At 58.6% G+C, this 10,351-nt stretch overlaps 1 protein-coding gene across 3 annotated transcripts; it reads left to right on the top strand.

The window, feature by feature from the left end:
* The first annotated feature begins 482 nt into the window (after window positions 1-482).
* Window positions 483-10,143, top strand: ENTPD8 (ectonucleoside triphosphate diphosphohydrolase 8). 3 transcript variants are annotated; one of them, XM_030506664.1, is made up of 10 exons: window positions 483-649; window positions 3,072-3,203; window positions 3,997-4,114; window positions 5,135-5,285; window positions 6,199-6,358; window positions 6,857-7,087; window positions 7,844-8,107; window positions 8,513-8,623; window positions 8,779-8,913; window positions 9,569-9,650. In XM_030506664.1, the coding sequence occupies exons 2-10, from the start codon at window positions 3,084-3,086 to the stop codon at window positions 9,635-9,637; spliced, it is 1,359 nt and encodes a 452-aa protein (XP_030362524.1). In that variant the 5' UTR covers window positions 483-649; window positions 3,072-3,083; the 3' UTR covers window positions 9,638-9,650. The 3 variants fall into 3 exon arrangements, with proteins under 3 accessions (XP_030362524.1, XP_030362525.1, XP_030362523.1); XM_030506663.1 differs by lacking the exon at window positions 9,569-9,650 and adding an exon at window positions 9,658-10,143 and having other exon boundaries at window positions 498-649; XM_030506665.1 differs by lacking the exons at window positions 7,844-8,107; window positions 9,569-9,650 and adding an exon at window positions 9,658-10,143 and having other exon boundaries at window positions 490-649.
* The last annotated feature ends 208 nt before the right edge of the window (window positions 10,144-10,351 follow it).

Here is a 10,351-nt window from a genome sequence, read left to right on the forward strand (position 1 = left end):
CCCCATGGTGATGGGACCCTGGCAACAAGGACTGGCCCCTGGCCATGGGGATGGGTCCCTGGCTGTGGGGACTGACAGCACCCCGGCCATGGGGCAAGTCTTCACCTGCCAGGTCACTCTTCTTTTTTTCCTGGGTTGCCATGTCCCTGCCTGCAGTGGGGCAGCGTGGGGCACAGCCGCACTAGGTGACAGCAGGGTGTGGGTGACCAGCTCGGTCCACGCTCCATGGGGCTGTGTGCTTCTGCAGCAGGTCTGGGGCAGGGATGTCTGTGGGGCTCCCTGACCTCAGCTGCTGCCTGTCCCCGGGGCCTGCCCGCCTGCAGGCTCCCTGAGGGACAGGGGTGCAGACTCGGCTCGACCTGAGCTTCATGGGCAGCTGCCCCACGGCATGGCCGGCACCCCATGGGTGGACGTGTCCCCGTCAGACCCAGTGACCAGCAGGCAAGTGGTTAACACCAGACGCTCTTCCCATTCCATCCTGGCTCTCCAGCCCCGCTGCCTCCTGGACAAGGCTCTCCTGGGCAGGTTGCTGGTCCGAGGCCAAGGGGAGGGCCGTAGCAGGGACCGGGGCAGCCTTTGTCCCAGGAGCGGGCTCCGCACTCCAAGTACACAGTGACACGGGCAAGCGTCGGAGCCGGGAGCAGCCGGGGTAAGCCTGCGCAGGGAAGGGGCTTGGGGGGGCCCTCGTTGGACCTTGGCTCAGAGGGTGGTGGTGGGTCAGCACTGGAGCCAGTGGTGGGGACAAACATGTTCAGTGGGCTGGAGGGGCAGGAAGAGAGGGCTGGGGGACAGAGGGGCACGGGGCCCGCATGGACGGGGCATGGAGGACACTGCTGGGCCCCAGCGCTGGTGGGAGAGATGGGAGCCAGGGACCGCTCTGCCTGGCATGGATGCTCATGACACTCACCTTCGCTGTTGTTCTTACACCCTAAAGAGCCTGTTTGGCTTACACATCCCACATGCCCAGGGCGGGAACTCAGCCCCGTTCTCCCAAGCACCAGCAGCGCCTCCGAGCCCCCTCTCCTGCGCCAGGGGCGCTGCAGGTGAGGGACGTCCCGTGGTGTTTGCGGAGCGCTCGTGGTGCCGGGTCACACACAGGCAAGGGCAGACGTGGCCCAGGCTGGGCACAGCTGGGAACTTCCCACACAGGCACTGCTCCCTGTGGGCTGTGCAGCAACGTGCCCCTTCTGCAACTCTGGAGCCATCACCACCACCTCCCGGCCCTGCTGCACATGGGTTCAGCGCTGGCCAGCCCCAAGGTGCCATGGAAAGCCTGGGCAAATGGATCAGTTTCTCACATGCCTTTTGCCTTGTTTTCCACCCCATGGGCTCTCTCCCCATGCCCTGCTGCCCTCCCTGGCTCTGTGCTGCCTTTGAATGCTGCCTCCTGCCCAGTCCCAGTTGGAGATTAGTCCCTACCAGAGCAGGTGGAGCCCATTTCCCACTAACTCCCACACGCAGGATGTGCAATTTATTTCCATTTCACATCATTCCATTGCACAGTGCCTGGGGCAGGGTTTTCCAGGATGTGGGCTGGGCTGGGCTTTATTGTGTTACCCAGAGCAGGGCAATCCCATCCCCATTGCACAGCTGCATCTAGGCAAACTCCAGGCTGATAGGACTGGAGACACGACAATATAGGAATTCATCAGCTGCTTCCATATGTTCTCTTCTGGCCGTAGCCACCGCACAGGGCAGGGCTCCCTGATAAGGGTTTCCTGTCGTCCTGTGTCCCATGACGTGGGCCAGAAGAACAGCTGCTATCCATCATTACACATCTCATGTCACAGAGGGTATTGGTCACCCTTGTTCGTCACTGGAGATGCTGACACCGAACCAGGAATCAGCATCTCCTCTGACTTTGCCAAAGGTCCTTCATCTCCGGCTCCAGCCACTGACCTGGCAAAAGGACAAGGGAATTCCTCTGTGGTTCTATGCACTCGCAGGAGAATTGTGCAGCCAAGTGACAGCCCCCAGGTGCCACGCCAGAGCTCCAGGTGGATTCAACCACTTCTCTAGACTGTGTCCAGGCCTCTCAGGACATCCACTGCTCAGCCTGAGGCCGTGGAGGGAGCCAGCCCATGGTGGCATGGGTCAGGGTGCTTAGGAAAGCACATCTGGACCAGCTGGGGTGCTGCTGTGTGCTGAGGCCATTGCAGACCCTTTGGCTTTGCTTCTCTGCTGCAATTTCTTCCCAATGCCTCAGGCTGATCCTGCTGGGAGCTGAGCTCCAGCTGGACAAGTGGGACGTGCAGGACCTGCTCCTATCCCCAAGGACTCCTCTGCACCCACTGGCCAGGCTGCCCGTGTGATGCTGTCACTGTTGGCAGCTTGGCTGAGGGGCTCTGTGCCCAGGTCCACAGAAGCCTGCTGCCTCTGCCCTTCTGCCTGCCCTTGCGGCTGCAGGAGAGGCTTGGGGATCACCTGCAGGCAAGGACACTGTCCCTGCATGTCTGCTTACCTGCTGTGGTAAGCAAACCTGGAGCCGTGGCAAGGTGGACACGTGGCTGGAGATGCTGTTCCCCTGCCTGGAGCAGAGAGGACCTGGAGCAGGGACAGTCTGGGCCTGTTGTGCAGCAGATGTTGCCTGATGGAACCAAATCTTGTGGGACGGGTTGTGTGAGCTTGCAGGGGATGATGGCAGCATGTGGGTGCTGGAGGGATGTGCCTCTCCATCCCGGAAGGGATGGCCACACTGGGAACCTGCTAGGGCAGGGTCCTGCTCCCACTGCTTCCCCCAGCAGTGCAGTTGGAGCAGGGCAGAGGGATGGGGTCTATGTGCAGAGGGAGGCCCAAAGGGCTGCAGCTGAGGCAGGCCTGAAAAGCCAGGCTGCAAATCCCCCGGAGAGGGAGCGCTCAGCAGAACAGGGTGTCCCAGCCCGAGACTGCTGAAAGCGTCCCATAAGAGCAGCCATGCCCCAGAGAATGGCTTCAGGCCTTGCTAGGGAAGGGGAAAGTCCCATATCCATATGTGGGATTTGCATTTCCCATATCCTTATATGAGACTTGTATTTCAAAACTGCCCTTGCAAATGCAGAGGTGGGAGCATGTTGTTGGGGCTGTTCTTGCAGGTTGGAGGAGGAATGGACTACAAAGCCAAGGTCCTTGCAGGTCTGCTGGCAGCCACTTGTGTCTTCAGCTTCATTGCCCTCATTCTGAGCATCGTGAACGTGAAGGACGTGATTCTGCCTCCCAGCACCAAGGTAGGGTCCTTGGGAGGAGCTGCCTGCTCTCACGTGGGTGCTGGCTGCCCCTTGGTAGAGGATTTTCCCTGGGTTTCAGGCAGGCTTGAGCCCAGAAAGCTCCGAGGGCTGTAGCAGCTCTGCTCTGGAGCCAGGCGGAGAGAGCTGGGCTGGTTCAGCCTGGAAAAGAGAAGGCTCCTTAAGGGGAGACCTTAGAGCAGCTCCAGTGCCTAAAGGGGCTCCAGGAAACCTGGAGAGGGGCTTTGGACAAGGGCCTGGAGGGACAGGACAGGGGGAATGGCTTTAACCTGCCAGAGGGGAGATTGAGATGAGCTCTTAGGCAGAAGCTCTTCCCTGTGAGGGTGCTGAGGCACTGGCACAGGGTGGCCAGAGAAGCTGTGGCTGCCCCATCCCTGGCAGTGTTCAAGGCCAGGTTGGACACAGGGGCTTGGAGCAACCTGCTCTAGTGGAAGGTGTCCCTGGCCGTGGCAGGGGGTTGGAACTGAAGGAGCTTTAAGGTCCCTTCCAACACAAACCGCTCTGGGATTCTATGGGGACAAGCCCACACACAGGCTGGCCTCGGTCTGGCAGAGTTGGGTCACTGTGCCTGACTCTACAGCACATACAACCTTCTCACTGGAGCTCAAAGGGCTTGTGGTGGATCCTTGTACCCGACACAGCAGTGACTGCAATGCCTCAGGGCTCTCCCTGCTCAGGCGATACTCTTTTGGCCATCTGAGGTTCCTCTGTGCCAGGAGCTCTGCTGGCTCTGTTGGTGGCACCACCTGACAGCCCGTGTCCCCTCTGCCCCCAGTATGGGATGGTGTTTGACGCTGGCTCCACGCACACGACTCTCTACATCTACCAGTGGCCTGCGGACAAGGAGAATGGCACCGGCATCGTGTCCCAGGTGGAGGCCTGCACCGTGGCCGGTGAGTGCCGGGACGTGCCGTCCCTCTCCCTGTCCCTGCTCTGCGCAGGGACCCTTCACTGGGGCACTTGTCCCGCAGCACCAAGTGGGGTTGGCTGGTTCATGCCGGGTGAGGTGAATGGTGAATACCCCAAAGGGCACTTATTTATTTATTTATTGGGTATTTATAAATACCCAAAGGACGTCTATTCCTATTGCAAAGGTGCTCTCAGGCTGGTCTCTCAGGAGGGAAGAACAAGGCTAGCGAGGAAGGTAGGGTCAGCTAAATGGTGCATGGAGCTGTGCTGGGACTGGCAAAGGCCACCAGGCCGGGGCAGAGGTGCCTGGGCAGGGGCCGGGAGGGCTCCAAGCTCACCTTGACCTCACATCCAGGCAGGTCAGTTACTGGTTAACTGCAGGGGTCTGGCAGAGGGCAAAGTGTAACAGAGATGATGGCAGAGGGCTGATGGCAGAGGGCTGATGGCACTAATGGTGTGCAGAGCTGGGGGAAGGTAAATAGTGGTATTTCCACCTCAGAGCCTGTCCCTGGGCGCTGCAGGACCACACTGGGTCCTCAGATCTGCTGCCAGCTTCCAAAAATAGGAACTCAAACAAGCTGTGGAGAGGGCACCTCTGCATGTGTATATGCTCCACACACCTCCCTGCAGGACAAAGGAGAGCCTGCCCCTTCCCCAGGGGAATAAGGAACTGCTCTGTTTGCTGAACGAGTCCTGCAGGAATGCTGGGCTGTGTCAGGCAGTTCGACCTCCCTGCATTAAACAAGGGCTCAGCATCACAAGGTGCAGTGCGGCCCTTCTGCTGTGTGCGGAGCAGGAGTTGCCTGTGGCTGTGGCACACGTGCTGCCTCCAGGAAGAAGGTCAGCTCCGAGCACTGCCCGGCTGGGAGACCCATGGCAAGGGCACGAAGAGACTGGGAATGCAGGGACAAACCCTTGGAGGCTTCATGCATTGGCAGTCCCGCACTGTCCTGTCCCTCCTGGGTGTCACTGATCTGGCTCCATGACATGGTGTTCTCCTGCAGGACCCGGCATCTCCAGCTATGCTGACGACCCCGCCGGGGCTGGAGCCAGCCTGAAGCCCTGCCTGGACAAGGCCATGGAGATCATCCCGGCAGAGCAGCAGCGGGAGACCCCCACCTACCTGGGGGCCACAGCGGGCATGCGGCTGCTGAGGTACAGCGCAGCGCGGAGCCGACACCTCCACCCTCCCCACCATGTGCTTCTGCACTGGAGCCTGGGCAGGGGCTGGGATGGGGCTGGGGCACAAGGGGCTAAGGGCATGGGGGGGCTGCCCCAGAGGCCACGGGGGTGGGCAGAGAATCCACATCTGCAGCCTACGGGGTGTCCAAGAGAGATGCTCGCTGTGCCCATGGGGAAACCCCACAGCCCACACCACCACCAGCAGCTCCTGGAGTGGATCACAGAATCCCAGACTGGTTTGGGTTGAACGGACCTCAAAGCTCCTCCAGTTCCAACGCCCTGCCACAGGCAGGGACACCTTCCACTAGAGCAGGTTGCTCCAAGCCCCTGTGTTCAACCTGGCCTTGAACACTGCCAGGGATGGGGCAGCCACGGCTTCTCTGGGCACCCTGTGCCAGTGCCTCAGCACCCTCACAGGGAAGAGCTTCTGCCTAAGAGCTCATCTCAATCTCCCCTCTGGCAGATTAAAGCCATTCCCCTTGTCCTGTCCCTACAGGCCCTTGTCCAAAGCTCCTCTCCAGGTTTCCTGTAGCCCCTTTAGGCACTGGAGCTGCTCTAAGGTCTCTCCTTCAGGAGCCTTCTCTTCTCCAGGCTGACCCAGCCCAGCTCTCTCCGCCTGGCTCCAGAGCAGAGCTGCTCCAGCCCTCGCAGCAGCTCCGTGGCCCCGCTTTGCCAGAACCTCCTTTGCATGAACCTTCCTGTGTTCAGGCCGAGCCCACAGGCAGCATTTTTAGGGAGACTCCCAGCACAGCAGAGGAGGGATCTGGTGGCTTTGCCCTGTCTCTGTTCCTTGGCAGCAGCCGCAGCCTCTCGCTGTCAGCCCTGCGCTGGAGCTGCCCGGCCATTGCCTGCTCCACTCGCAGTGTCCATCTCCTTCCCCGGGCAGGGAGCAGAACAGCACCAAGGCCCAGCAGGTCTTTGCCGAGGTGGCCAAGGCCATTGGCGAGTACCCGGTGGAGTTCCGCGGAGCTCAGGTCCTGACGGGGAATGAGGAGGGCTCCTTCAGCTGGATCAGCGTCAACTACCTGCTGGAGACGCTCGTCAAGGTGTGGGCTTGGGCAGCGGGCACAGGGGGTGAGCAGTAACATCCCCATGTGAGCCTCAGCCAGGTTCCTTTATTCCCAGACACGAGGTTCAGGGTGTTCATCACACAGGTCAATGTAGCCCGTGGTCGTGAACCGCGTGTGATTAACAGAATCAAGGGTCTCCGTGTCCTTTTGCCTGGCCCTGTGCTCTCCACTTACACATGCATCAGGTTTGGTATCACAGGAATGCAGCAATTCCAGACCCCAGATGAAAGTGTTTCTCTTTCCCTCCTCAAAGTCTCTGGATCCCAGCTGATGTCCAGCAACCAAGGGGCCAGACCTCAGTGCTGCACAGAGGTCTGTGTGGGTTGACGAGGGTGTAGGCAGGAAGGGGTTAAACAGAGAGACAGGACATGGAAGGTCCCTCAGGGACTTCTGAGCGCACAAAGCCTTGAGGGAAGGGACAGAGACTGTGACTATTTCCAGTTCAGACTAACACTTGCTGTCTTATCGGGCCAGTATTCCTTTGCAGAGAAATGGGAACATCCGCAGGACGCGGAGGTTCTTGGCGCTCTGGACCTTGGAGGTGCCTCAACACAAATAACCTTCCAGCCTGGAGTCGCCATTGAGGACGAGAACACCTCTGTCTTCTTCAGGCTGTACGGCACCAACTACTCGCTCTACACCCACAGCTACCTCTGCTATGGGCAGACACAGGCCTTGAAGAGGCTGCTGGCAGCTCTCCACCAGGTACCGCAGCCACTGGTCGCCAGGACCTGCTCAACCATTTCCCATTGCCATCAACAACGTCTTCCAGAAATTTTGGGCATTCCTGTGGAAAAAGTGTTAAGGAATTGGGAATTCAAAAACCTGGGAGAAGCTTAGATTTTATCTGCTGAACCAAAATACTCTCTCATTTGGTTGGGAAGTGGTGGTGGTTCCCTGCCAGGTTCCTTCTCCCCATATGTTGACATGTATTAACATCTTCCATCATTTTGCAAGCCCAGCTGTATCCTCAGGCTGTTCCATCCCTACTCACTCGCCCTTCCTCAGTTTCTGCCCCCAGAGAGGATTCCCAACATACATGGCTCCACGACTGAGCAATGTCCTCCTGCCTTACCTCAGACAGAGCACATGGCCCAGTGCAGCGGGAGGCAGAGATGCTCAGGGAGCACACACCCGGGATGCACCTTTGGTCCTTTCTGTGCTAGGACCAGCACGGGGACAGAGTGAATGCCAGAGCAACCAGCTCTCCATGCAGGCAGGGAGCATGCTGCCAATCCCATGGGACGCACAGCCTGGCAGGGCATCACCACCCAGCACAGCTCAGTGGGGCAGCCAAAGTCATGCAAAGGATGGCTCCTGCTTCTCCTCAAATCCTCCTAGAGTCTAGATCCTGCTCCCAAAAAGCAAGATCCAGTCCCTGCCTAAACACAGGATGTTCTGTGGGTCGGATCTCACTGGCACCCCACACCAAGCCCCACTAACGGCTTGCACTCTCTGCAGGCCAGCCCGTCCACCGCGCAGATCTCACACCCCTGCTACCCCAGGGGATACGAGGAGAACATCACCACAGCAGAGCTCTACGACAGCCCCTGTGTGCGTGCCCCGAGCACCCCCAGTGCTGCCCAGCTCCTCAGGGTGACGGGGACAGGGGAGCCAGCAGCGTGCAGCGCCGCCGTCCAGGAGCTCTTCAACCTCAGCTGTGGGGCCAACAGCACGTGCGGGTTCAACGGGGTCTATCAGCCGCCCGTGCGGGGACAGTTCTTTGTAAGGAGCCTCCGTCCCCGCAGCTGTGGTGGGAGGGAATAGGGGAGGGTGGGATTCTCCATTGCCGCTGGTTGTGGGAAGGGGTGGGGAGAGAGGCAACCCCAGAGCTGGTCCCATCTGCAACCTCTTCTATGCTGGGAGGTGGCTTCTGCCTCGTGTGGTGTCCCAGCCCTCCCCAAGGGAAGATCCAATCCCAGGGAGCAAGCCTGAGCTGGCTCCGAGTGCGAGCAGCAGCCCCAGGGCTTGTCAACCAGCTCCAAGGTTTCTGGTAGACCATCAAGTGGGTGCTGGATGCAGAATCCTGGGAATTACATGGGAATCTGTCCCCAAGCAAGAGGGGGCCCTGGGTCTTTTTTTGGAGTGGGGAAGGAGGTATAGTTCTTACCATCTCCCTGTATCCCCCAGGCCTTTGCTGGGTTCTACTACACCTTCCACTTCCTGAACCTGACCAGCCAGCAGTCTCTAAAGGACGTCAACTCCACGGTCCAGGCCTTCTGCAAGAAGGACTGGGCAGAGGTGAGAGTCCTGTGTGGGGCAGCAAGGAGTCCTGTGCTTGTCCTGTCCCAAACCTCTGCCCAGGAAGGCAATGTCCTGCTGTCCCCTGGGGTAGGGAGGGTTCCTGAGCATCTGCTTCTCTCCCTGTTGCACTGTGTCCCCTGATGGCCCCACAGCTGGTGGAGACCTTCCCACAGGACAAGGAATATCTACACAACTACTGCTCCACGGCCATTTACATCTTGACACTGCTGCTCGACGGCTACAAGTTCAGTGAGCACACGTGGAGCAGCATCCACTTCAGGCAGCAGGTAAGGACCCCGCGGGCCCTGCCTCCAACACACGTGCAGGAGCAGCATCCCCGGAGTCCCCTGCACCAGAAATGTGTCCTCATCGCAGGGCTGCTGCCCAGTGACCCCAGCCCAGTGACCCCAGCCCAGCTTCACTCTTCCTTCCCTGCCCTAAACGTCTGACACCAGCTTGTTCTCACTCACTCTGGTGTGAACATAAGCTTATTTTAAGGGGGTTGGAGAAGTGCACAGGAGGATTTGGCCACTTTGGTGTCTGATATAGAGCAGAATTGACTTGAGCATCAGAGCTGATGGTGGCCTCAGGACGCATTTGAACCAGAACAGGACCAAATCTGAAGGATCATGGGGGAGGAGGAAAGCTCAGACCCAAAGTCATGGTCACAGAGGCAAATCTGGACCAGAGCAGTCATTATCATAGAATCAGAGCCTGGTTTTGGTTGGAAGGGACCTTAAAGCTCTTCCAGTTTCAAACCCCTGCCACAGGCAGGGACACCTTCCACTAAAGCAGGTTGCTCCAAGCCCCGTCCAACCTGGCCTTGTTCATCCGCATTCAGCTGCCCTTCAGCCCTTGGGAAGGGGGGACAGGAAAGCTCTTGTGTATCTGGGGCTGGTAAGGTCAGGTTCACCACAGCCACGTCCATGTGTGAAATCACAGCTGGGGCAGCTCATGGGAGAGTCCCTTGAACTAAAGCCACCAGTGGCTGGGAGAGGCACTTTTGGATGATCTCTGCTCCCTCACCTCAGGCAGCAAACACAGACATCGGATGGACGCTGGGCTTCATGCTGAACCTCACCAACATGATCCCCACGGAGGCTCTGGGTCACGTCAAAGGGCACCAGCCCAGTCTGTGGGCAGGTGCTGTCTCCTGCATTGTGCTGGCCATCGTGGCAGGCCTGGTGGCCGGGTTCCTCCAGTGTTTCTGCAAAACCAAGTAGCTCCCAGCCTGCTGACTAGAGGCATCCTGCCCACTAAAGCAGGCAGGGACGTGCTGCAAAAGGTGGAAGGGGGAGAAGAAAGAGGGCATTAGACCCATCTCCATTGTTCAGGAGGTCTAACTGAGTCATCTCTATGAAGATGTTGAAGATGACAATGCTGTCTTGAGCTCTCCGAGTACCTCCAAGAGGAAAGGACTCCTTCAATCTGGCTGATAAAAGCTGACAGAGACTTGGTGGCTGGATGAAGCCAGATCAATCCAAACTAGAAATAAAATCCATTTTGTTTTTCAAATAGGAAAGTCCCCGACCAGCCTCGCAGGGTTTCCTGCTGGGCTGCTCTCCAACAGCCGTGGGAGGCAACTGGTGGTGGAGAGCAGTGGTGGCCACCTAAGCTCTAAGGAGAGAGGTGACCTTACCTGTATCTTGCCCTGGGCAAGGCTGTTGTACTATGTGACAGTATTTTCCCAAAGGCACTTTCAGATGTCTTTCAACTCTTTACTAC

The sequence above is a fragment of the Strigops habroptila genome, chromosome 15, assembly GCF_004027225.2.
Source record: "Strigops habroptila isolate Jane chromosome 15, bStrHab1.2.pri, whole genome shotgun sequence".
Classification (NCBI taxonomy): Eukaryota; Metazoa; Chordata; class Aves; order Psittaciformes; family Psittacidae; genus Strigops; species Strigops habroptila.